General features: G+C 56.6%; 1 protein-coding gene across 3 annotated transcripts; it reads left to right on the top strand.

Moving 5' to 3' along the window:
* The first annotated feature begins 13816 nt into the window (after positions 1 to 13816).
* On the top strand, positions 13817 to 22191 carry MRGPRF (MAS related GPR family member F). 3 transcript variants are annotated; one of them, XM_026004221.2, is made up of 3 exons: positions 13817 to 14096; positions 17148 to 17260; positions 20327 to 22191. In XM_026004221.2, exons 2-3 carry the CDS (start codon positions 17213 to 17215, stop codon positions 21308 to 21310), a joined length of 1032 nt encoding a protein of 343 aa, XP_025860006.1. In that variant the 5' UTR covers positions 13817 to 14096; positions 17148 to 17212; the 3' UTR covers positions 21311 to 22191. The 3 variants fall into 3 exon arrangements, with proteins under 3 accessions (XP_025860006.1, XP_025860007.1, XP_072614737.1); XM_026004222.2 differs by having other exon boundaries at positions 13952 to 14096; positions 17153 to 17260; XM_072758636.1 differs by having other exon boundaries at positions 13958 to 14143; positions 17153 to 17260.
* The last annotated feature ends 4793 nt before the right edge of the window (positions 22192 to 26984 follow it).

Genomic DNA, 26984 nt, shown 5'->3' with positions numbered 1-26984 from the left:
TTGAATGACTGACAGAAGCTATCCACGTTGAATGGGAGCAGTGCCACAGTGACAGTATAACAAACTGAGTAAGGCTGGGGAGTAAGGCTTCATGGGAAGGCTTCCTGGAGGAGGTGACATTTGAGCTGGAGCCTGAAGGGTGCATAAGAGTTTTCCTAGGACTAGCAGGTAGAGAGAGCCACAGGAGCACAGACCTAGAGGCTGGAAAGAGCCTGCACCAACCAGGGAACTGAGCAGTCCTTGTCTGGGGTGGGGTTGGAAGGTGGAGGGACTCTATCAGGAGGTGTGTGGCTCTAGGGTCCCTCTGCCAGTTGCTCCTTGGGCTGAGCCAAGCTGGGTTGGTCCAGCAACTCCCTAACTAGCTGGACTCCTTTGACTCCCAGCTTCTGGCTTGGCTGAGTCCACCTGCTTCCAATTCGTGAAGCCTCTTCCCAGATGAGGCTGCAGACACCACAGGTAAGGACAGAAGTGAAGGAAGTCCACATTTTTGCTGGAAGGGATTTTGGTGCCCGTCAGAGCCAGGAGGATGTGCGTTCACCTGGGTGACAGCCCATGCTTTGCAGACCCCCCTGCAGGGAATCCCCTACAGAACGAGGCCTCAAAGACATGCAGTCACATCCTCACCCACAGTTGGCAAAGCCACCAGCACATATGGTGCATTCTCAGGGTGCAAGGGGTGCAGCTCCAGGATGGAACCCAGGGCTCAGCAAACAGCATGAGCTGGAATTCACCCCCACCCTATCACCCAGGTGTACTTGAGCAGTGCACAACCCAGCAACAGTACATGGTGGCCCTGCTTGTAGCTCCCTTCACAGAGCCTCTGCAGTCTGGCAACGGGGACCTAGAAAGACCCAGATCCCCAACATTTCATGCTCCAATCTTTGGCACTGCTTGTTTCTGCTAAAAAACGGTGAGCTGCAGGCTGATATCAACACTTTGTTTTCAGAGCAGATGTTTCTGATGCTATTTAGTAAGTAGGGCTTACAAGCAGTTTGGGGAAGAAGGAATGGCGATGCCATAATTTTTTAATCTCCCAAAATTCCCCATTAAAAATGGACAGAGCACCTAGGAGAGCAAAACCCAAAACTCACAGATAATAGTCATAGTGAAACTAGGCGGCTAGGCACCCAGAGCGAGCAAGTGGGTGGGGGTGGATCACCAGGGGCCGCAACCCCACATGCCATCATCCACGGCAGGAGAGGACAGGGAGGGAAGTCAGCCAGGCCTGCAGGGCCTGAGAAGTAGAGGACCTCCCAGACCCTGACGGGTACTCACTGGTGAGCTCGGTGGCGCTATCGGATTGCAGGAGACCAGGAGTCAGTATCTAGAAGGGGACACACAGCCTTCCCTTCGCAGGGAACAGCAAGGTCCTCGTGCTGGAGCAGCCTGGGCCCTGGGAACTCTGGAGCCAACAAAGCGAAACCTCCTTACAGGACAAAGCCCCATACTGAGAAGGAACTGCTAGGGGAAGCCCCGCAGGGACAGGGCAGGGACAGAGGGAGAGAAAAGCAGGTCCAGATAAAAGACAGTTTACAGCCTACCTCTCCTTCTGCATAGTCACAAGAACTCCTCTTACTGGGAGATACCTGAGCAGCATGGGGTCCCTGGGTGGCTCAGTGGTTGAGCGTCTGCCTTTTGCTCAGGTTGTGATCCCGGGGTCCTGGGATCGAGTCCCACGTCGGGCTCCCCGCAGGGAGCCTGTTTCTCCCTCTGCCTGTGTCTCTGCCTCTCTCTGTGTGTCTCTCATGAATAAATAAAACCTTTTAAAAAAATTATAGTTCAAGAAATTTAAAAAAGAAAATTTGAGGACATAATAAAAGACCACTCCACCCAGGCTAGGAAACCAATTGACAAAGGCCAAAAATATGAGGGACGGCAGATATTACATAAGGTTATGAGGGCAACCACAAAAACGATGGTCCTAAATACCAAAATATGCACTAAAAACAAAAAAGAAACACAGAGGGTGTGCTAGCGTGGTGGACTGAAAGTGTATGCACCTGTCCCAGATTCATGTGTTGAAGTCGTAACCCCCTGCCAGGTAGTATTTGGAGACAGGCCTTTGGGGGGGGGGGGGGGTGAGGGTTACTTGAGGTCAGGAGGATGGGACCCCTCGGAAGGAACCGGTGCCCTTCTAAGAGAGATCAGCACCCCGAGGTGGCCCCCTGTGGGCTGCGTGGGGCGCAGCGGGCAGGCAGCGTCCACAAGCCAGGAAACAAGCTCTCAGCAGAAACCAAGCGCTGTGCACCCAGCTCTTGGACTCGCCAGCCTCCGGAGCTGTGTGTTTGAGCCGCCCGGCCTGGGGTTTGGGTCCCCGCAGCCCAGGCTGGCCCGCGGGTTGTCTGACACCCCCGTGTGCCATCGCCACTCCCTCTAAGGCTGAGAATGATGTGTCCCAGAATCCTCTTCTCCAAACGGCAACTGGTAAGAGTTTACCAATGAGACAAATTCTCCAAAGATTTGTAAGGTATAAGTAAAGCAGAATTCTCTAGATGTCGTGGCAACCAGATACAGCAGCTTCACGGATGTGTCCAGGAGCTTCCATTTGGCCCTGGGAAGGAGGGAAACGGTGGCTCTGCGCACCCCTCCCGGGCTCCTAGCTAAGCCCGTGGTGGCCAAAGTGGTTCCCTCAGGACATCTCCCTGGCCCATGCCTCCCCTCTGCTCCAGCGCTCCAGCTCATAGCGGTTTCCCTAATCCCCTGGGATTTCCAGACCTTTACCCAATGCTCCTCTCTTACATTCAGAGAAGCCCCGGTTTCTATATTAAGACGTTTATTTCTGGAATACATGGAGAGGCTCTGTTGTTGTTTTGTTTTGTTTTAAGATTTTATTTATTTATTCATGAGAGACACAGAGAGAGAAGGAGGCAGAGACACAGGCAGAGGGAGAAACAGGCTCCATGCAGGGAACCTGATGTGGGACTCGATCCCGGGTCTCCAGGATCACGCCCTGAGCCGAAGGCAGATGCTCAACTGCTGAGCCACCCAGGTGCCCGAGGCTCTATTTTCTTGATCAAACTCAGATGGATACCGTTTTCTGTAACAGAAGTGAGGTCTGGAGATGATCATCTGAAATGTGGTCTCTGGCCTGATTATATGTGAAGGCACCTTATTGCCGGTAGTCACTGGGACACTGGTGTTTATGCAATGCGTGTGTCCAAAACAGTTAACCTGAAAAATCACCATTAGTCCCCTGAAGGCTGTGTAGCCTCACCCAGCAGGGGCCCAGCTGAGGGTGGGTGATTATCCGGTGAGACTGAGATAAGACCCGCAGACAACTATCAAGACATAGATTTATTGGGGGAGTTTATGGATAAAGGGTCCAGGGACGGCATCCACTGAGAGATCCTCTGCGGGGATCTGCGAGCCCAAGCTTTGATATCAGAATGACTCTCTGTGGCTGCTCCTCCTTCCAGGGCCAGTGCTCCGAGGAGATGGAGGCCTGCCACTGGACATGCTTCCTTACAAGGGAGATGCTCCGGATTGGCCACCCGCAGAGTCCCTGACCTTGAAGGCTGAACAATACATTCTCCTACACATCCTGCTTGATGGAAATTTAGAGGGAGGGTGGGATTTCTCAAGACAGGGATTAGCGGGGGCGTTCAGGGTGTGCTTGCCCAAACCAACCGGCCTTCGAGCACATACCACAAAGGGTCAGGTGACACATGCTTTTTATTGACAGTGACAAGGACGCCCAGCAGAGTGTACATGCTATGGAGTTGGTGGGCCTCTTCATTTGCATAGAAAATTTAGGAGGGGGAAAAATGAGTTCAAACCTTTAAATATTCAGCTCACAGCCAAGTTAAAGTATCAGAAAACTTCCATAGCTGCCATTAAAAAAAAAAAAAAAAAAAAAAAAGCCCACATCTCTTATAGGCACAGAGTTGAGATTTCTGAAAGTCTGAACCCAAACGCTGACCCTGTGGGGTGGCTGAACCATGCAACACAACCATTTCTACTCATGGCCACGCCGTCCTCCATTAAATTAGGGCATCAGTTGGGAAATGGGGGGACCCTGAACTCTGGAATGAATTCCATTTGAAAAGACTCCAAGGCAGCTGAGGATGTTGAACCTCCAAATTACACAGAACCTCTCTGCTGGCCGAAGCAGCCCCTGTCCCCTCTCAAAGGGCGTTAACTTGGAGGAACTATATGAGGGTCACTCCCAAGCTAGACACGTCCTCAGGAGCCCACCTTGACCTCCTGCTTCTAGACCTGCACCTAAACGCAAATCCCAGCATGCTCCGGGAGCATGCGAACAAAATCTGACCCAGTAAGATGTACTATCCAGAGGAAGTGACAGGTATTTTCAGTCCCCATTGGCAGAAGCTTTGGGAATATGCACAAGAAGGGCCCCTACCCCATGAATGTTGGACCAAGGTGGGAGAAATGCGATGTTGGGGCTTGCTGGGAATGACAGCAGGAGATGGTGGACAACCTGGACTTCCTGAAATCAAATGGGGTGATATGGCCCCTGCGTGGCTGGAGCCAGGGAGCCAAGGAGGGTGTAGTTACCCTAACAGAAACAAGAATAACCAGAATAGCTTGACCCATGGTGATCTTTGGCACTGGCTACTTGATTGTGAAGTACCCAAGACCAAAATGTTTGGTTTAATCACATAAAATTGCTGATATTCGACCATTTTTTATCTGAGCGACTACGATTTAACACGGTTCTCAAACAGATGAGCAGCCTACCAAGAACTTCCTTGATTGGAATAAGCAAAGATGCTCTAGATCTGATCGACAGATGTGGCCCGAACTACCACAGTAGAGAGACCTGGTTCGTCTCCCAGTCCCCAGATTTCATTCAGAACCCCTTGAGGAAGGATCCTGCTAGTCTACCAAAAATTTATAATGTACAGATCTCCTCTTTGCCTTCCCCGAAAAGAGACCATTTGCTTGGGCAGGGTAGTGGAGAAAAGGAAGGATCCAGATGTGGGGGACCCTGGGTCTGAGCTGATGTGAATTCTGGGAGGTTTACGTCACCGCCATGGTCCTCCTTATGGAGGTCAGGCAATTAACAGGATTTCGATACAGCTCATACCAAGCTCAGTGGGTCCCCCAAGCCACCCTGTAGTCATCCCCCTTATTCTGGAAGGCTGGGGGTGGGGGACAATAGACAATCTCAGCAGGTGGCAGTTCCCTGGCTGGCAGGGGGAGTGCTGTTGTGGCAGAGATAGCCGAGTAGAGCCCCAGAACTGCTAATCTCTCTCTCTCCCAAAATAGAAAACCAAAAGGAGGGAACCTGGGTGGCTCAGTTGGTTGAGCGTCTGCCTTTGGTTCAGGTCATGATCCTGAAGTGACAGGGTCGAGTCCCACATTGGGCTCTGTGCTCAGTGGGGAGTCTGCTTGCCCCTCACCCTGCTCATGCTCTCTCTCTCTCTCTCTCTCTCTCAAATAAATAAATAAAAATCTTTAAAAAAATAAAGTCCAAAATGTTTTTCTTTTTTAAAGAAACAAAAGGAATATCATAAACTCAACCGGTAGTGAGTCCAGGTTCACATGCTCTTCCAGATGTGCGGGTGTCTACCAAAGCAAATCAACACCACTCCCAACACCCTTCAAATGCTTCCTTCTCCATATTCATTATTAAACAAATGCAAATGAGAAGTTTGTTCTCACCCAGCAGTGACAGCAGTACACCTGCACCATCTTCCCTTAGGCCTGTCACTCTCCAGCCCGGCCTCAGGATCTAGTGCTCTGGGACCTGGGTACCTCACCATCCCATGGGACAGCACACTTATTCCCTGTACTGATGACTCCGTGTGGATCAGAGCTGATGAGCAAAAGCCTAAATATTCTAGAAATCTTGGTGAGATACATACATATCAGAAGGTGGGAAGTGAACCCCACAAAATGCAGGGGCCTATGGTCTCAGTGAAATTTCTAGCACTACAGTTATTTGGAGCACATTGCTATGTCCCCTCCAGGATGACATACCAGTTGCTAGACCATACAGCTTCTTCTACTGAGCAAGCAGCACGATGCCTAATGGGCCCCTTTAGACTTGGGAGGCAACATGCATCCCGTGATGTTTACCACTGAACTTCATCCATGTTGCCTATCATCCTAAGTATTTCTGAGTGAAGGGACAGCCTTTTAATGGCTGAGTGACAATACTTCGCAAGACCCTAGCATGCAGCCTAGGCTCTGAACCAAGAGGCAAAGAAGGGGTTTACTCTGCTGTCTGGGATGACTGGCCCTGGTCCCAAGCAGAAACCAGAAACCTACCAGGCCATAGGGAGCCACACCTGGACCCCAGGAGAGCCCCTGCAGCTCCCCTCTGAACTCTCATATCCTGGTATGCCTGTGGGGGAAACTCCAGCAACCCAAAAGAGGTGGACCCCCTGATGGCACAGGACATTCAGGGATGAAGGTTTGCCTCACCCCACCAGGCAAAGAACCAAGGCAAGCTGAGATGAGCACACAGAGCTAAGGGAGTGGTCTGGGACGGGCAGAGGAGAAGGAAGTCTCCCCCGCCTCGTTGGAGATGGAGGAAGGAGCTGGAGCAGGTGTGGGTATACTCTTCCCCACTCCCCTTCCTGCTCTAGCTAATAGGAGATGTGTTCATAGTGGCTGCCCAGTGTCTAGGATTCAAGGTCCCGGGCCCAGAAGGGAGTGTGGCTCAGCTGGAAGGAATGGACGCCACCCAGAGATGGGAAAGGGGCCAAGAGGATTTTGCATCTCCTCTTCTGGAGGGAGGCTCAGAGTGTCCTTGGTTGTCAAGGGACTGTCGGGTTCTATTAGGTAGAAGGGTAGTACTGGTTTCTTTGTTCAAAAGTTAAGTGTAGGTCACCACAGTGAGATACCCCCTCGTTCCCATCAGGAGGCCACTAGGGAAAAAGGGGGAAATAACATATGTTGGTGAGGATGTGCAGAAACCGGAGCCACCGAGCACTGTTTAGGGGACTTGGGGGGGGGGGGGGACTGTAAAATGATGCAATTGCCATGGAAAACAGCATAGTGTGTCCTCAGAGGTGTAAAACCAGAATTACCATAGGACGCAGCAATTCTGCTTCTGGTGCCCCCCAAAAGGAATTGAGAGCAGAGTCTCAAAGAGACATTTGCAAAGAGATACTTGGTGTGTTCACAGCAGCACGATTGGCAACAACCAAAGCGTGCAAGCAGACAAAGTGTCCACCTGTGAATGAATGGACGAGCAAGATGGGGTCCACCCCTGCCCTGGAACATCATCCAGCCTTGAAAAGGCAGGACATTCTGACACCTACTACCCCACGATGGACCTGGAGGACGCTGGGCCGAGTGAAACCAGCCAGTCACGAAAGGCCAAATACTGTGTGATTCCACTTCTAGGAGGTCCCTAGGGTCGTGACATTCACAGCAAGTAGGATGACAGGTGCCAGCGGGAGGGTGGTGTGGGACTGGAGGGTGAATGTTTAATGGAGACAGGGCTTCTGTTTTGCAAGATAAAAAGTTCTGGAGATGGACGGTGGTGGTGGCACAACAGTGTGGATGTACTTAATGCCACAGAATTGTGCGCTTAAAAATAATTAAAATGGCAAATTTTTAAAGAGATTTTATTTATTTATTTGAGAAAGAGCACTCGGTCACGAGTATGGGAGGAGAGGCAGAGGGTGGGGGGGAGGCAGAGGGAGAGAGAGAAGCAGACTCCCCACTCAGCAGGGAGCCCAAGACGGGGTTCGGTCCCAGGACCCTGGGATCATGATCTGAGCCGATGGCAGATGTTTCACCCACTGAGGCACCCAGGTGCCCCTGGCAAATTTTATATTAGGTGCATTTCACCACAATGTTTTGAATATCCTGGAATTGAAAACTTCTTAAAAAGAAAAAAAAATGGGGGATCCCTGGATGGCTCAGCGGTTTGGCGCCTGCCTTTGGCCCAGGGCGCGATCCTGGGGTCCCGGGATCGAGTCCCGCATCCAGCTCCCAGCATGAAGCCTGCTTCTCCCTCTGCCTGTGTCTCTGCCTCTCTCTCTCTATCTGTGTCTATCATAAATAAATAAATCTTTTAAAAAAATGACTTGAGGGGCTCCTGGGTGATGCAGTTGGTTAGGGGTCCCACTCTGAGTTTTGGCGCAGGTCATGATCTCAGGGTCGGGAGATGGAGCCCCTCATTGGGCTCCATGCTCAGCATGGAGTGCACTTGGGTTTCTCTCTCCCTCTCCCTCTGCCCCTCCTCCTGCTCTCTCTCTCTCCTGCTCTCTCTCTCTCCTGCTCTCTCTCTCCTGCTCTCTCTCAAATAAATAAATAAATCCTTTAAAAAAAAAAGAAAGAATGACTCAACCCCCCCACCCCACCCCTATCAGTGTGATCTGTTCAGCTGGCAGATGGAACCTGGCTTCAGGGGAAATTCCAAATCAAACAGATGTACCAGGAGCAAAACAACCTTGCGTTTTCTCTGGAAAATAGCTACTTGTGCCAGAAAATTTAGGAACCGTGGCCTCCCATGTACAGAAGACAGCAGATCACCCAGACCTGAGAACAAGTCTGCAATTCTGCACTAGTCCCCGGGAAACTGTAGCCAGTCTGATGTGGACACCGGGACATGCTGTCACTGTGTTTGTACACACGCACCCATGGCACGCCCAGACAGGAACGCAGACCCTGACCTCGGTACTTAGGGTGACGTCATCTCTAGCCTCCCTGCCTCCCATTCCTCCGAATCAGGGGTCAGTTTACCCAGACGAGGTTCTGACGGCCACTTTGCTAGTCTCAGCTTCTCTCTTCACCCTCCAGCCACTGGTCCTGGGCTCCTGCCTGTGTTTGCAGGTGTCGATTGTCACAATAACCCAATGACAGAGGCTGAGGCCAATGGTGAGTGACAACTAGACCCCTCAAACAAGGTGGGGTCTTCTCATGACCCCTTTCCTCCCGGCTCACTTCCTCACAGTCTCTCCTGGAACCATCACGCAAGTCAACTACTTGCACTGCCCCCAAATGTTAAGTATGGTTAAAGTGGAGGGGAGGTCCCAGGGGAGGCTGGGCCACCGGCAGGGAACCTGGGCCAGAGTTGCCAGAAGCCTGTGCCAAGTCCAGGCCATGAGGAGGGAGAGAAGTGGACACAGGTGGGAAATTTCTGGGCACTGGAGAAGTGAGGATTTGGAAATTGGGCAGACAGTACCCAACTAGAAAGATGGGAAGCTGGCCAAAATGCTCTGCCTGGAAGCATCCTGACCTCAGGCTCCAAGAGGCAGCTCTTCACCTGGACTTGCAGGGGGCTGGAGGTGCCACCCACCTCCCCAGCCTCATCACACACACCTTCCCACTCCTGCCCTCCAGCCACCCTTTCTGTTCTGCTAACACACCAAATCCTTACCACCTCGGGGCCTTTGCATCTGCTGTTCTCATCCTGGAACCTACGTACCACTTGTATTCTTTTCCAATGGCTGCTGCAACAAAGGGCCCCAGACTCTGGGGCTTTAAACAACAAACCTTTATTCTCTTGTTCTAGAGATCAGAAAGTCTAACACTAAGGAGGGGACAGGGCCAGTCCCTTCTGGAGCACCTCAGGGAGACCCCATTTCCTTATTTTTACAACCTCTAGGAGCCACCGGCATACCTTAGCTCAAGATCCCGCCTTGTCTCCCCACCGACCCCAGTCATCAGACCTCCCGCCTCTCCCCACCCTGCCCAGTGATCACACCTCCTGCCTCATCCTCCCTGACCCCGGTGATCACACATCACTCTGAGCCTCCTGCCTCCCACTTATAAGGACCTTGTAAATACGCAGGTTCTGCAGATGATCTAGGATTTCCTCCCATCTCAAGATCCTTAGATTTATCATATCTGCAAATTCTCTTTTGCTTTGTAAGGTCACATATTGTCAGACCCAGGTATTAGGGTGTAACATTTTAGGCTTGCATCACACCTTTCCACCCTCTCACCACATCATTCTCTATCACCACCCTTGTTCATTCTCCTCACTGCCTGGATCCCAGTTGGAATTCTTGTGTTCATTTGTTTCCTTTATCAAGGAAAAATGGCCTTTATCAAGGAAACAAATCCCCTCCTCTTGTTCTGGTTTATCCACTATTCCTTCCTAGCACCACTGTTGTTGTTCAGTAAATATGTGCTAAATGTAGATAAGACTGGATGGATGGATGACGATAGGTGGATGGGTGATGAATGATGGATGGATGATGGGTGGTGTGTGGATGATGGATGGGTAGGTGGGTGGATGGATGGGTGGATGGATGGATGAATATGGACGGATGGATGGATGGATAGATGAGTGAATAGACGGATGGGTAGGTAGATGGATGGGTGGATGGATAGATGGGTGGGTGGATGGATGAGTAGATGGATGAATGAATGAACAAACAAAAGAATAATCTCCCACATGTAGAATAGAGGAAGATGTAGGCTTCCGCATAGATTCCTGAGATGCACTTCCAACACTGATGGTCCAGCCTGGCTGGAGAAGGGGGAGAATGGAAGGAGAGCGGGCCCCACTCACCTCTGCCCATCAGGAAAGCCAATGAGACCTTGAGACCTTTTTTGTAATCTCCAGAGCTGAAACCAAAAGGGTGATGGGGCTAGACTGGGAGACCCAGACCAAGCCTACACCTGCCTTGTCTCCTGGAGGATCTTAGCCAATTGGAAGAAAACAGGTCCTAGACCACACGGGCCCCAGGAACCAGCTTCTCACCATAAAAAGGGACACTGGCATATGCCACACATGGATGAACCTTGAAGACTTTATACCGAGTGTAATACACAAGATACAAAAGGCCACTCGGTGTGTGATTCCACTTCACTGAAATGTCCAGAACAGGCAAATCCATGGAGACAGTAGATTCGCAGTCACCAGGGGCTGAGGGCAGGGAAGGATGTGTTCACGGGTACCAGGTTTCTTTGGAGGGGGGGTGGCAACAGAATGTTCCCTAATGGGATCATGGTGATGACCCCACAGCCCTGAGAAAACACTAAAACCACGGTACACTGTAAAGAAGGGAATTGTCAGGTACGGGAAATATGTCTCAGCAGCCCTGCTGAGGAAAAAGAACCAGCCCTTACCAGAGCTGAGTGAAGGGTGAGCATGGGGCAGGGAGCAGAGGTCCCTCAATGCTACAACTGGGGAAACCAAGACAACTCCAGGATGAGACCCCAGGGCTCTGGACCTCTCCTCACACCCCGATGCCTCCATGCCCAGTGCTGGGGAGGCAGAGGTGACTCAGACCCTGCCCCCGGCTCAGGTCCTGCGGTGAGGGCGTGGGTGTCCTAGGGAAACATGGAGTGGCTCCTTGGGCCTCTGATGCCAGGACCTGGGCCCATTGCAGACAGGGATCACTATCTGTCTCGTTCATCAGTGGGTTCCCAGAGCCGAGAACAGTGCCTGGTCAGTGCCCAGTACGGATGTGTGGGATGAATCCATAGAACAAGGGATGTTGTGAGGACTGAATGATGGAACTGAGGCAGGCCCTGGCTCACAGGACATGGTGGGGGGGGGTAGCTGTAGTTGTCACTGTCAGCCCTGTACCTGTCTTCTGAGCACACAGCACAAATGGCCGTAGAAACATGAAGACAGTACAAGGAGGGCGAGGACCTGAGCCCACAGGGGCCATTTGGAACTGCCTGGTGGCCGGGGTCTCATCCACCCCAACTCCTCTCCCTGCCCCAGGGCCTTTGCTCGTCCCATTTCCTCTGCTGGGGTTGCCTCCCTTCCCCTTCCCACCAGAGTCACTCCTGCCCAGCCTTCCCATGGGCTCCTGGTCTACCTGATCTCCTGTCCAGGTGAGGTTTTATGCATGTTTGGGTCATCTGATCCAGATCTGCACCTGCTTGACTTCTGCTCCCTGAGGGGAGAGATTGTCCTGTTCATCAGCCTGGGGCTGGTGCCCAGCACTTAGCATATGGTCAGGGAACACCTGCAGGGCAATACACCTGTGGAGCTGGAGGGGCCACAGGAGGGGCCACAGGAGGGGCCACAGGAGGTCTGTTCCACACCTGGCCCCCCATCCAGGAGCAGCAGGCCAAGGGTGCAGCACAGAAGGGCCGGGTCAGGAGCTAGTCCTGTCACAATCTGCCTCCTGCCTCCAGGAACCCCAGCAGAGGAGGGTCCCCGCCTGCCCCCCCCCCACCCCGGGAGGGCGTGTGGGGTGGGGTGTGGCATAGCGAGGCTGGAGGCCAGGATGATTACAAAGGAATTGTAATTCCTCTCCCCTGGGAGGGTGGCAGGGAGGTGGCGGCTCCAGCACGATGACAGGATGTGAGGGAGTGGGGATTGTAGCCATGTCACCTCAGCACCCAGGCCCAAAGCTCGCAGAGGAAAGATGGGCACGAATGAGTGAATGATGCAGGGCCCACACACGGAGCCCGGAGCCCAAGGTGGTGGCTTCGCGGGCCAGCCCAGCCGGGGCCCTCTGTCCCTGCAGGAGCCGGGCCTGCGGACCTGTCCCCCACGGCCCCGACGTACTGCTCCAAGCGGGGACGCCGGCTGGGGATGCTGCGTGGCAATGGGACCCAGCAAACCAGGCAGAGGATGGCATTCCCATGTACAAGCACCTCTCATTAGTTTTGAAAGAAACAAATTTCCAGACCAAATAAGGCGCGGACTTGGGAGCCGTTGCCCACTTCACACGATTCCTTTTAAGTGTCCAAATGCAATTACGCTTGGAACTTGCCTGGATTCGGCCTCCCCGGCCTCCCCGGCCTCCCCCGCACACTGCCCTGGCCTCCCCACGTAAACAAGCAATCCAGCTGGGCCCCAGCTGGCCTGCCCCAGAGGAGGGGAGAGGCGGGAGGGTCACCACCGCGGCCTGCTCCTGGCCCAGCCCCTCTCTCAGCCCTGGGCGGGGCCAAGAGCTTCAGCATCCTGGAGCCCTCCCCTCATGCTCTCCTTAAAAACAAAGGCCCCAGAAGGCCAGCTGGACCATGCAGAGAACAGTCCCAGACTGCCCCCTCGACTCTGAGGTTTGCACTTGGACAGGGACACCAGGTTCCTCCAGGGGCAGGAGGCTGTATTTCCCTGGGCAGGTGCAAAGGAAGCTCTGTTTCTGGGTTCTCTTCCAGATGCCCACCCCACCCCCAGTCTGGGCACCGTTTGCTCCCACAGGGATGGCGCAGAGGGGAATTCCCTTGGGCTCCCCGGAGCCATGAGAAAGTTGGCGCCGGGAAGGGGGGGGCCTTCCCAGGTAGCATCCTGGGAAGCCAGTCCTCACCACCTCCGTCCTCACAGCCAGCCTGGGGCTCCTGCCTCCCCTTTCAGAATTTGGCTTGCTGCTCCCAGGACCCTGAGAAGGCTCGCAGGGTAGGGGGGAGGCCTGACTCATCCTCCTGCGGAGCAGGCACACACAGCCCGCCAACCGCACCCCCCCCTCCCCAAGGAAAGTGCTGTGATTTTCCACTTGCGCCATCTGATTGCTATTAGGGCTAGGGAAAGGGGGTTCCTGGTTCCATGAGCCGACAGGGGGCCTAGGCAGATTCCAGGTGGGAAGGGGAATGGGCTGACCCCTGGGTGGCACTGCTGTCCTGCTGCCAGTCTACGTCTCTAAAGTGCCTACGCCTCCCTCTCCATGGAGCCCTCACCTTGCTACCTCCCGGCTTCTCTGTAACAGCTCCTGAAGACCTTTAAACAACCGGGTTGGGGTCTGCCCCTCCTGGCCTGCACGCCCCCGAAAGACCCAGTGGGAGCAGAAGGAAGGAACCAAGCAAGTGCACAGCCCTGAGCTTTCTCCGGGGCAGCCCTGCGGAGCTGAGCTGCAGGATGCAACTGAAATTAACAGCTGGACTCTGGCAGCAGTGCTCGGGCCAACATGACGTCACGAGGCGGGGAGTTGAGTTCCCAGTGAGGCTGGGGGAAGAGGGGTTGCTCCCGAGCCGAGCCGGCATTCCTTCCCGAAGCTTCATCCCAGCCCTGGCTCAGCCCCTCCTCCTGTCCTCCTCTCCTTCCCCCTCCCTCCTGGCCTGGAATTGGGTTTGGGGCGGGTTCTGCTCCCCAAGCCATCTCCTCCGCAGGCGGGCAGGCAGGCGGACAGGCAGGCAAAGGCTGTCCTCCGCCCCAAGCTCCCATTTTCTGAGGCTCGGGGCTGCCCTGCCGCCCCGCGGCTCCCCGGCCAGAGGAGGGTGCGCGCTCCGTGAAGGGGAGACCTGGGACGCTCAGGACAGCGCAGGTAGCTGCACGCCGGGCCCAGGGAAGGCTGCAGGGAGGGAGAAGGAGGTGGGTTCTGTCGGGGCGCTCAGCCCCCAGGAATCACGTGGCTCTCAGCAGGAAGCCTGAGGCCCCAGAGAAGGCTCCAGCACGCTCTGAGGCTCTGACAGCCCCAGCCTCAGTGACCGGCCCTGGCGTCCTGGCATTGCCTGTCCCCCACCCTGGCCTCCACCTCCCACTCCTGCTCTCTCCTCCCGGTGGGAGGGGTGGGGGCTCGCCCTCTGTCCCTACCCCCACCCTCGCCAGCCATCCAAGTCCGCTTTCTGGAAGGGCGGGAAGGGAACACCCAGCCGGCAGCATCCCAAGTGCAGAGAGACTGCTCCCACTGTGCGCAGGCAGCTTGCTGGCCGGCTGCGTCTACAGGAGGCGGAGCGGCTGCAATCCCACCTTGTCCCAGGCGCCTGGTGCGCTGTTGGCTCTTGAGTCCCCAGATTAGTCTCTTCCATCAGAGGTGTGAGCTGAGCTGGGGACCCTGGCCCTGGAATGGGAACCGCAGCATCCCTGGGGTGGAGGGCGGGCCATGACACCTGGGAGGGAGGGGCCCGGAAGCCGGGTTGGGGGATTGCAGCCTGAGTGTGCCCACCTAGGCCTCCTGCAGGACAGCCTCACTGCCGTCACCGTCAGGTTCACTGTCTGTCACCATCAGGGTCACCGGCAGATCTGGCACTGGGCAGTGGTACGGTGGGGTGAAAGGAGAGAAGGTGGATAGGTGGCCCGACCCTTTGAGGCCTTGTGCTTTGCAGGGAGGGTCAGGAGTGTGCAGAGCTGACTGCTTTTTCTGTTTGCTTTAGTAGGAGCTACTTCTGTCATAGGGCAGATCCCAACCCAGGGAGCACACACACTCCCCCATGCTCACACACGCTGCTCACACACGTCACACGCATCACACACGTGTCTTTTTGTGGCCCATCTAGGGTCCACTTAGCTTCTAGATCCCTGTATGAGGGCAATTGCCTTCCAGACTACCCATGGCAGGGTGGCAGGAGAGTTCGGGGACACACTAGGGACATCCACACATGGAAGCAATCGGCGGGGTGAGGTAGGAGCCCTTACTTCATGCCTGGGCTCAGCTGGTCATCACAGGCTGACCCTAAGCTGGCTGCCCCGGGAGTCGGCTCTGTACGGGGCGGGGGAGGGGGAGTGTCTAGCTTGGCTGAGGTGAGAGGGCAAGGCCGGCAGTCAGGACATCCCTGAGGGCCCAGGCCTAGGGGTGGTAGGCAACCAGAAGGGCCACCAAGTACAGTGGAATCCATCGGGGACCAGGAGGGATGGTGGAGGCCAGTAGCTTGCGGCCCAGTGTGCAGGTGAGATAAGGCCTGTCCCAGGCAGTGGGGACCGTGGCCTGGCTGGAGTCAAGATTATGTTTGGAGGAGGCGTGGGGCTCTAGACACACATTTGGTAGCCTATGCTATCTGTCTGCACACACTACACGCGCACCAGACTCGCCCACTTCCTCTGGGGCACCAGGGCTCCCACCCCGTGGACAGCCACCTAGGCCACTGGTGCTGCCCACACTGTCACCACAGGCGGTGCTGTGACCCGCACACTGGGCACACATGTGCGCTCACCCACACCCACAAGCCACACACCCACAAGGCTCATGGCCACACTGTGCAAGAGTAGGGGCAAAGAGCACTCTGGGGGGCCAAGGCCGGGAGGGGAGCCAGGCTGCAGAGGGTAGGGGGCCTGGGTCCAGGTGCAGGTCCGGGTGCAAGTGCAGGTCCCTGCACACTCCCTGCCTCGGCTCCAGAAGGTCAAGCATTAAAGAGGGTGCCAGCTGCGTACAATTGGCCACCCTTCCCTGCTGATGACAGGCATGCCTGCCTGGGTCTCACCTGAGCCGGGGTGTGGAGGGAGGAGCGGGGCCACTGTGGGCTGGGAAGGAACTCCAGGCGAGGCTGGCTGAGCAGCCCAGCATTCCCTCTGGGTGGAGGGCAATGCCAGCACCCTGTGGCTCAGCCTCAATTTCCCCACCTGCACAGTGGGAGGACTAGGTGCTTGCCTGCTGGGACAGGGCTCAGACTGAGGGACCAGACTCAATCCAAAGGGGACCTGGAGCACGTGGGCCAGTGACCTCTGCCTAGCCAGGGTGGAGCAGTCTCCATCAGGCAGGAATGCCCCTCCCGGGGGCTGTCACCACTCCCAGGCCTTCTGACCTGCAGTCCTAGCTGCGTACAGCTGCCCTTCCTCCCGCCTGGAGCCGGGGCCACGGCAGTGCCCTCCCGGCCTGCTCCCTCCAGCTGCTCCTCCTCCACAGCCTCTCTGGGCTCAATGATACACAAATCTCCCAAACTACGGTGGGTACAACTGTTACCACGTGAGCTCTGGGCAGGTGACTGCACCTTCCTGGGCCTTGGAACCCACCCCCATCATGGCTGGTAATGAAGACCAAGTGGGATGATGGCCATGGGCTGGCTGGCATGGCATTCCACTCCTGGCGGGGAGTCACTATCTGAGGGGTCAATGGTGGTGACAGTGATACTGAGGATGACCAGGCTGTCCTCTCTTGCAGTCACCTGTTGTGGAAGGACCAGACACCTTCAGGAGTTACAAACACAGGGCCAGACCAGGTTGCTGGGCCTGGCTACCAGGAACCCCATCCCACCAAGGGCTGGCACAAAGGAGGCACACGGCAAATGTGTGTGTATATAAATGCATGTCCCCAGAAGCCATGTGGCTTCAGAAGTCTCACAGATCAAGCAAGAAGGGGTGAGGAGTGGGGTTTCTGCCCAAGGAAGCATCAGTGAGCATCTAGGGTGTGATGAAGGGGTGCATAGGAGTCCAGACAGGAAAGGGTGGTGCAGGCAGATGTTACCTGGACTCCACAGGACAGTCCCCGTGCCTTCCACACAGCCTCGGAGGCTCTGAGGGAGCTGGGTGCTGGTTTGCCTGCTTTTCCTCCAAAGGGAGAGCCCTTGGAGGCCGGAGGGCACAGGGGTCTGGAAGGTGGTGGGGGCTTTGGGGCAGGTGGAGAACCCTGTTGCCCTGACAAGACCCTTTCTACCTTTGCCAGGGCAGGTGTGCGGGCGGCGCACGGTGAGCGGAGCCGTGAGGACTCTGGACTGGCCAGGCCTGGAGATGGTGGGGAACTGTTCCTGGGAGGCCCATCCTGGAGCCAGGGGCAAGGCAAGTGCTCCAGGCAACAGAGGGGGCTTGGAGCCCCGCGGGGCCGGGTGTGGCGGGAGGGGCAGGCTCAGCCCAGCATCTGCTCACCCTGCACTCTGCCACCCGGGCCCATCCCCTGTCTCAGGACTAAGAGGTGGGCGGCAACCCTCAGGGCTATGTGGCCCCCCCAACCAGATCCCTTCCCGAGCCCACCCTGTGAGCTGTTACAACCTCGAGGGCCTGTGTTCTGCCTCCCCCCTGCAGAGGTGGGGTGGTCAGCTACGTCCCGTGGCCAGGCCTTGCCAGGAGGCCTGAGAAGCTGGCACCAAGGTGGCCCTGATGTCATGTGCCCCCCGGAGCACTGCCCGCTCAAGGCCAGGGTCTGGAGTCATGGCATATATCCGGGCACCAGCTGTGGCCAAGACCCTGACATCACATCAGGCCACGCTGCCCCTTCTGGCCTTCCCAGCCTCCTCCTTCCCTGAGGTCCTTGAAAATTCTGGGATTCCCTTCGAAATCCTGGGCAAAACACTCTCCCAGTTGGAAGGACCCTTGGAGTCTGTCTAGTGCAGCCTTATTCACATCTGAGGAAACTGAGGCCCATGCCAGCATAGGAATCTGACTGGGATGAGCCCAGAGGTGGGGACAGAGCCTGGACTCCTGCCCGGGGCCTGTGGCCCTTGGCCTCCTTCCCCAGAGACCACTGTGGAACAGCAGCCACAAGAGGCAGAGATGGGACTGGCTGGGGAGAAGTCTCCAGAAATCCCCAGAGGAAAGACAAGAGCCCCGGGAGGGGGGCCAGGCTCCAGAGCCCGCATTTTACAAGGCAGTATGTGGCCGGGGATGGCAGCTACACGCCCAGTGACTCACCCGGCCCTCCCGCTCCGACTCCCAGGAGGGGATTGCAGACTTTTTCCAGCCTGCGAGAAGCTCTGAGCGATCCCTCAGCGTGGGCTTGTCTCGTGCCCCAGCCCAGAGCCGCTGCTCCGTGGCTGTGGCCGGAGTCGTCAAAGCCACCAACAGGAAAGCCTGAGTAAAGAGCAGCCTCAGCCAGTGGGGGGTTGACAGACAGATAGACAGACAGAGATGCCGAGCCAATAAATGTGCCTAGAGGGAGATGGGCTAACAGGACCCCCTTAGCGTGCTTGCCCTGACCTCACAGAAGTTTGGCCAACACCCAACAACACTCTCTGCTCGCAGACTCCCCTGATAGAAGCACACACACACACACACACACACACACCTGTGTTATGGGGTATCTGGCAAAGCTGGGGGACTTCTGGAAGGTGACAGACTGTTCCAGCCTCAAGAACCTTTCCATTTGTTTTCTTTTGGGGAGAGTCATGAGCGATGGGAATGATACCTAGCCTTAGACTGGGGCGGGGGGTATCGGAGGGGGTGGGGGCATCAGGTTCAGGCTCTGTGGGAAGGAGGGCTGGGGGGACCAGTGACGCCAGCCGGGCTGAGGGGAGGGAGTGACAGTGCTTGGGCAGCCCTGTCGCTTGGAACAGGAGGTCAAAATGATAGCCCGAGAATGAATCCAGCTTGTAGATGGGTTATGTTTGGCCCACACGATGTTGTTCTAAATGTGAACGTTTAAAGATCAGGGTAGTTCATAGTACCATCTAGAGTTCTGGCTTCTCTGGGGAGGGAAGGAAGGATGATGGGCTTGCTCAGCCTGTGGTCCGTTCCAAGCTGCCCCCCTGCACCCCAGCACCCCCGGCTGGAGCAGAGCAGTTGCTCACTGTGCTCAGGACGGGTGCTCTCCACTTTGCAGCACCCCCTGCCGCCGCCCCCCCCCCCCCCCCCCCCCCCCCCCCCCCCCCCCCCCCGCCATGGTCCTTTGCACAGGGCCCACCTTCACGAATTTGTCCCCAGCCCACACCCTGCAGGCAGGATACTCAGCTCAAGTATCAAAGTGCTTCCCCAGAGCCTGGGGTCTCCACCTCCCCAGGGAGGCCCCGAGGTGCATCCAGATCCCTCCTGATCCAGAAACCCAGAGTCACCCTGGCCCTGCAGGGACCACCTCTTCATCCCCAGGTCTCTCTGGTCCCGCTATGGGACACCTAGGTTCCTGCTCCAGTCAGGGCCAACGTCCATTTTTTTTAGTCAATTATTTTACTTGTTTTACTTTCTTTAAAAGATTTTATTTATTTATTCATGAGAGACAGAGAGAGAGACAGAGAGAGAGAGGCAGAGGCACAGGCAGAGGGAGAAGCAGGCTCCCTGCAGGGAACCCAATGCAGGACTTGATCCCGGGACTCCAGGGATCATGACCTGAGTGGAAGGCAGATGCTCAACCACTGAGCCACCCAGGTGCACCTATTTAATTTTTTTTTGAATAAATATTTTCATGTGTTAGTGTGGAACATGGCAAATGTACAGAAAACGTGCCAGGACAGCCCCGGGCTGACCCATATGCCCCTCACCAAGCATTAGCCTTTGCCACCTGCGCTTCCCCTCTACGCACCTCATGGTAGACTCTTCCAGAACTGCTGGAAAATTAGTTGCAGCCACCCAGCCCCTTGGGGCCCAAGTAGCCCTCTAAGAACAAGGACCCTCCAGTGCAGAGCCACAGGGCATGTTCCTGCTCAGAACATCTATCGTTGGGGCAGGACCAGGATACACACATACAGACCCTACCCACATTTCCCCGTCACCCCGCTAACATACTTTACGACAACCACCAGGGCCCTTCTAAAATCTAGGACACAGCATCACATTTCTTGGTCATGGCTCTCCATTCTCCTTCAATCTAGAAAGGTCCCTCAGCTGTTCTGTAACTTTCCTGACACGGACACTTTTTGACCAGAGTCTATTCTGACTGGGGGTCAGTCCTGTGCCTCTACTGGAGACTGACGGTTCTCACTGTCACTCTTCTAGGCCGCTAGCAGCAGCCTCTGGGGCACAGGGTGGTGGCACTACGTGGGAGCAGGGGTGTCTTTGGCTCTGGTTACAGCCAGTTCATTGGTCTGGACCAGGGGCCCTACAAGCCCAGACTCAGGACCAGCGCACCCGGACGCAGGTGCAGGCTGGGGAGTGGGGCCCGGCCGACATCACAGGTGTCTCCCCTCTGCACCTGCACAGATGTGTCCCGGCGGGAGTGAGGCCCCGGAGCTCTACAGCCGTGGCTTCCTGACCATCGAGCAGATCGCCATGCTGCCACCGCCGGCCGTCATGAACTACATCTTCCTGCTCCTCTGCCTCTGCGGCCTGGTGGGCAACGCGCTGGTCCTCTGGTTTTTCGGCTTCTCCATCAAGAGGACCCCCTTCTCCGTCTACTTCCTGCACCTGGCCGGCGCCGACGTCGGCTACCTCTTCAGCAAGGCCGTGTTCTCCATCCTGAACACGGGGGGCTTCCTGGGCACGTTCGCCGACTACGTCCGCGCCGTGTCCCGGGTCCTGGGGCTCTGCACCTTTGTCACCGGTGTGAGCCTCCTGCCGGCCATCAGCTCGGAGCGCTGCCTGTCCGTCCTCTTCCCGGTCTGGTACTGGCGCCGGCGGCCCAAGCGCCTGTCGGCCGTGGTGTGCACCCTGCTCTGGACCCTGTCGTTCCTGGTCACCAGCATCCACAACTACTTGTGCGTGTTCCTGGGCCAGCAGGGCTCGGGCGCGGCCTGCAGGCACGTGGACATCTTTCTGGGAATCCTGCTTTTCCTGGTCTTCTGCCCACTGATGGTGCTGCCCTGCCTGCTGCTCATCCTGCGCGTCGAGTGCCGGGCCCGGCGGCGCCAGCGCTCCGCGAAGCTCAACCACGTCATCCTGGCCATGGTCTCGGTTTTCCTCGTGTCCTCCATCTACTTGGGGATCGACTGGTTCCTGTTTTGGGTCTTCCAGATCCCGGCCCCCTTCCCCGAGTATGTCACCGACCTATGCATCTGCATCAACAGCAGTGCCAAGCCGGTCATCTACTTCCTGGCCGGGAGGGACAAGTCTCAGCGGCTGTGGGAGCCGCTCAAGGTGGTCTTCCAGCGGGCCCTGCGGGACGGCGCCGAGCTGGGGGAGGCGGGGGGTGGCACGCCCAACACGGTCACCATGGAGATGCAGTGCCCCTCCGGGAACGCCTCCTGAGAGGCCAGGACCCGGAGGGGGCAGGGGCCGTGGCCCCCAGAGACCCTTTGCCACAGGACAGGAGCTTGGCAAGTGCCCCGGTGCCCAGGCACAAGGAGGAGAGTCTGCTTCCTGCCCCTCATGCCTCCTTCTCCGTGGGCCGGAGGCTCTGGGGGTGGCTGGTGGACTGAGCAGCCCCCTGCCAACAGGCCCTGGGGCCCGGACAGGCTCCCGCAGCAATTCTCTATGGTCAGAGGCCCATGATTGAGAAGTTGCCCCCGGAGGGTGGGGCTCCTCCTCCCCCCAGGCTGGTCAGGAAAGGAGACGTGGGGGTCACCCGGCCCCATCCACCTCCTGCCCCTTTAAATCAGCCCTCCTTGAAGATGACACAGCCGCCCCCACCGCCCCTTGGGGCAGCAGCTTCGCCCCCATCAGGGCACCGGTCTCTCCCTCTCTCCGTTGTGCCCTCCCGAGCAGTGCTGGCGAGCTGACCTGAACGAAATGGTGCTACGTGGGAGAGGGCTCTGGCTCACCCGCCCTGCAGCTCCGTCTTTCTGCACACGAGGTCTCCACGAATCCTTTGCTGACTTTAGTGGAGGAGTCTCGGGTCACGGCCAGCAGCTGGGCAGGAAGGAGCTCTGGCCAGCTCGGGCAGGCCACTGCTCTCTGACTCCCGGGCCAGCCCCTGGGCAGCCTCCCGGAGGGCACGGTGTGTCGGTCCTCGAGACTAGGCCGACTGTCCGGGGCCTCTAGGCTCCAGCCCCCACCCCGCCCCCCGAAAGTGGGCACTGGTCCACCTGGCCACCCAGCCCACCTCCAAGCACAGTGGCCCTGTGTAGCCAACGCAAGTTTTATGAAAAACAATAAATGCATATTAATAAACGTTTTATATCATGCACTGAGCAAGGCTTCCTGCTGTCTCCTGTTTATGCTCTTGCCCCACAGTGAGGGCCCTTGGGCGCCTTTCTGTGCTCTGCCCCGCCCACCCCCCACCCTGCTCTGGACCCCAGCTCCTGTGCTCCGCCTCCGGGCTGGCCTGTCGACACCTCTGGAGTATTCTCTCTCCTGGCAGGGTATCCACCCCTCTGATGGAGCCTTGGTCAGCCACACTGTCCTGTCGGCTGAAGCCTATGTCCTTTCTCACCCATTCAGCAGCCCCTGCTCCCCTTGCAAAGTTTTCATCACGGGTCTACTCAGTGCCAGGCCTTGTGCTGGCTAATACAGTCCCTGCCTATAAGGAGCAGAGCGTGTCCACACAGAGGCTCCCTGTGCTGCTGCTTCTCCTACTGCTACTTGTCCAGAATGCTCCTCTGCATCCCATACTCTCTGAGGCAGGGGCTGGGGCCAGGCCAGAGGCTCCCCGACTGCCCCCTTGCCTCCAGCCAGCCCCCAAAGAGGCCCATCTTGGGCTCCAGGTGTCCAGCCTAGGATCCCAGCCCCATTGTGGGGAAGCTCTGAGGGGAACCTGCTCATGGGCCCAAGGAAAGACCAGGGCAGAGGCACCAGTGGCCCAGGTTGGGAGCAGGCCCCTGTCTGCTGAGGGCTGGGCGAGGGCAGGGAGAGGGCAGGTGGCTAACGGAACCAACTGCCTGCCCACCTGGGGAGCAGCAGTGCCACCAGGTTCCTGCAAGCCTGTCTGGGGGCTGGCATTCCGCTGAAGACCTTGGACATGTTCTGCATTGCCCTAGTCATCCCAGAGCATTTCTTGGTGACCAGCACCCCAGGTGGCTGCCCTCATCCCTGCCGACCTCTCCAGACCACTGCTCTCCTTCCCAACAATCCCAGCTGCTCCCCAGTCGAGGATCTGTTCTGAAGAGAGAGGATCCTGTGTGTCTGGAGGCAAGTGGAAGTCAGTGTGCCTGCCTCTCCCGCCCCCCAGCCTGGTGTGCATGCTCCCCAGCCTCCCACACTCCCCCGTGCCTCCCCACAAGCCAGTCCAGGAATCCTGGAAAAGCAGACTTGGAGGCCTCATATCTGACACTTCTGGGGACTCAAAGAAGCCAGGTGGGGTCCCGAGGACACATTCAAGGGGCAGGACCCGTTCACAGGAAAAGCTTCTACCAGCAAGCCTCCCTCCATGGGGTGGAAATGCTTTCCAGTCCTGAAAGGGGCCAAGGGGGCTTACAGGGAGCCACCTCCTGGGGACCCAGTGAATCCCAGTCTCTGGGAGTTCACCTCTTTCTCAGGAGCTCCCATCCGAGGCCTCCAGCCCTGAGTCCACTGCCAGGAGCTACCCCCATCCTTCCCCAAGGAGCTTGAAGGGACCACCCTCCCTGGGTCCAGCTGGAGCCACTCAGAGCCCAGGCCCAAGGGTCAGGCTGGCAGCCCTCACTTGCCACAGGGCTTGGAAGTCAGGGAAGGGCTGGCCCCCCAGGGAACACCTATTTGCCCGTGCTTAGTGGGTGCTAGGCCTGGGAGGGTAGGGGGTGAACCCCAGGGATCGGCCCCTCCCAGCCTCTGAACCTTTCTCAGGTGCGGACCCTACAGTTTCTCCAGGGAACAAGACCTCTCCTGCCAATCCCCCAGAGGATTGCCTGCACATCCCGCCCACACCCTGGGCTACCTCTCATCTGTGCTAATGGAAGGGAGGCCACTTTGGTACTGAATCAATAAAGGGGCCAGGGAGCTGGCTGCAGGGGTGAGGCAGATGTGCCTCCGCTGACCCTACCAACAGCAGCTCAGCCAGGCCCAACCCCAGCATCCTTCTCTCTGGGTGTCTGGTAAAGGCAGGAAGCGGAGGGCCTCAGGCATCACAGATATCCACAGCGAGGGCTCTGGCCATCCGCCCTCTGACACCTCCGGGTCAGCGGAATTCAGGGAGCAGGTGTCGCCACCCACCCACCAAGGGGCCCAGAGGTGGCGCACAGGGAAGGAGCACTTGTCTCCTTAGCCTGCTGCTCCAGCTGTTACTTAGTGGGCCTTGCTGCCACTCCCGGATACGTGGGCCAGAGGGTGAAGTGGCCCTCCTTCCAGTCACAGCTGTCCACACAGCACCAAGTGAGTGCACCAGCACACTCCTGGATGATGAAGGGGATAAACCGGTGCCAAATGTGGAAAGTCCAAGGAGACGGGGCTGCCACCCACAAGCCACGGGCCTGGCTTTTCTCACATTCCAGGCACAGTCCGGGGGAGCTGTCCTAAATGCCTGGTCAGGCGGGGGGCGGGAGCTAGCTGGCCTGGAGGGAGCAGGGTGGCCAAGAAGGAGGGACATTAGGGGAAAGAGCTAATCCCGAGCCCGATGACTCAGGCACGGACTGCCGTTTGCGGAGGACCTACTGTGTGCAGTGGGCCCCCAGTTCAGAGCTCCAGCTGCAGAGCTCATCTAATCTGCACAGATGGGCTTCAACCTACAGCCTGCAAGCACCCAGCGTGGAGCCCCAGTGGCACCACCCAGGATGCCCTGGTGGCTGTCTGCTTGCCCTGGAATCCAGGCCTCTGGCTTTGGTGTTCCCACCAGCAAAGCATCGGCAGCTGGGGCCCCAGCAATACCGCGTGGAGTAGACAGGACAGGCCCATCACAGCCCAAGGAGAACCTAGATTGGCCCTATCAGAGGCCACCGTCCATCACTGGAGACCAAAGGAGGGGACAGCTCAGGCTCAGGCTGCTGGTGGCTGGAGCAGGCAAGGGACCGGCAGGGGACATGTGTTCAGCAGACAGCACGGCACATGGCCCGAAAGCTGAGGCCTCTTCTCGTCTTCACGTCCTGTCTTTGTAAGATGAAATGGAATGCCTCTCTGGCATCCACCTCACTTTTTCCCATCCCCTGCCAGCTGTGGTTTTGAGATAATTGAGTTTTGTATTTGGGGCCAGAATGTTGAAGCCCAAGATCTTTATGCGCATGCACATCTTGGTCCAGAATCCTCCGCCGAGACACTCTGTCTTTCCCAGGAGCCAGCCACAGGGTCCTTCTAGAAGGTGGGACCAAGGAATGGGTCCACATATGGTCCAGCCTCTCCACAGACAGGAAGAAGCCCAGCCCAAGGAAATGCACCCTGAAACATGTTGGCCACAAGACCAGGAAGCTACAAAAACACATCGTAGAGATCTTCCCTAATCGGAGCAACTCAGAATGCTAGCACAGTGAGCTCACATCGGAAGCCAGTGGGGGCTCGAGAGAACAACAACACGCCACGGTTCACAGAACGAAGACTCATGGAAAAGTCTGCTCCCATGAGTCAGAATGCCAGCGCAAAGTTTCCTGGCAATTCGGGAGAAGGCTCACCTACTTAGGCAGATTTTGTATAAAAAAAAAAATCTTTATGATTGATTTAATAGTGGTCTAATTTACGTACAATAAAATGAACCCATTTAATATATAGCTCGATGTCCTTTGACATGTATGTAGGCCCGTGTCCTCACCAAACCAGTCTGTGGAATGTTCCCATCCTTGCCGAAAGAACAAAAATGTCCCAGTGCCCCAGAGCACCCAGCCCCCCACCCCGACCCTGCCTGCAGCCTGGGATGACCACCTGTCTCTGCTTTGCACCATATATAGGTTATAGATGACGGATCTGCTTCCTGGGCAGATTTTAACAGCTTGTCGGCCAGGACTCTTGGGGATAAGTAACAGAAACTGAGTTTGATCTAGCTTGGGGTTGGGGTGGGGAGCATGTGGGTATTTTAGGAAGTTTACTGATTCACCTACCAGGGAAACTCCATGAGTGATTTCTGCCACACTCACTTCTTTCCCACAGAGGATTCTAAATGCTCCTACCCCAAATGCATAGTTGTATTATGCACTCTCCTTCCCCCCAGGAAGAGAGAGGATCCAAAGTCAATTCCGGGGACTGCCTCCCCAGCACTGAGCCCAGGACCTGTGGGCTCTTTGCATCTCTGTCCATGGGATCCAGAGAGACGTTCTCCTGGACCAATACAGCAAAGGATTGCCGCTGTCAAGACGCACAATTCACAGTGGAATAACCGTGATTCTTTAAAAATTGCATTTAGGAAAGGAAAGAACAGAAACCATGCATGCTTAGCCCATTGCATATTCCATACTGGGCAGGAACCAGTGCAAGGTGCAGCATGGTAGCCAGAATCCAAGATGGTGCCCCGTCACCCACCTCCCGGCCCTCACAGCCTCACATGTGATCTCATATCGTGAGGTTGGGCCAGACCAGGACACTTGCTTCTAACCAACAGAATGGGACAAAAGTAATTAGGCTACGTGAGATTGTGACTTCCACCTTGCTAGCAGACTGTCCCCCTCGCTGGCTTTAATGAAATCAGCTGGCGTGCTGTGAGATGCCAAACCAGAGATGCTCCAGGGTGAGGAGCTGAGGGCAGCTTCTGGCCAAGAGCCAGCAAGGAACTGTGAGGAGCTTAATCCTGTCAACACCCACGTGAGCCTTGGGAACGGAAGCAGAGCTGATCTGCCTCCTGACACACGCGGCCTAAGGTGGCAGGTGGGGCCTGACAGTCCTGTCACCCACCAGGACCCAGTCAAGTGCACGTATGAGGGCAGGGTTTGCTACATGCCTCGTCCAGGTATGAGTTTCCCCACTGGTTAGGATTCTTGGCTGCAAGTGACAAAATCTCCACTGAGGTGCATACATGCGGATGAACTCACGCTTACAGTACCATGATTGGCTTGTGCCACTGGAAAGTCCAGGTGTGGAAGGGGTCCAAGAACAGCTGGATCTGGATATGCGGATCCAGGAACTCTGTTGGTCAGTCTGTGACTAGTCAAGAAGT

Source organism: Vulpes vulpes, chromosome 5 (genome assembly GCF_048418805.1).
Source record: "Vulpes vulpes isolate BD-2025 chromosome 5, VulVul3, whole genome shotgun sequence".
Classification (NCBI taxonomy): domain Eukaryota; kingdom Metazoa; phylum Chordata; class Mammalia; order Carnivora; family Canidae; genus Vulpes; species Vulpes vulpes.
This window is presented reverse-complemented; position numbering and strand designations above follow the sequence as displayed.

Excerpts from the sequence above, each read along its gene's own strand:
- MRGPRF (XM_026004221.2), top strand. The coding sequence starts at position 17,213 with ATGGTGGGGAACTGTTCCTGGGAGGCCCATCCTGGAGCCAGGGGCAAG. Across the intron at positions 17,261-20,326 it reads ATCCTGGAGCCAGGGGCAAG|ATGTGTCCCGGCGGGAGTGA; the intron begins GCAAGTGCTCCA and ends GCACCTGCACAG.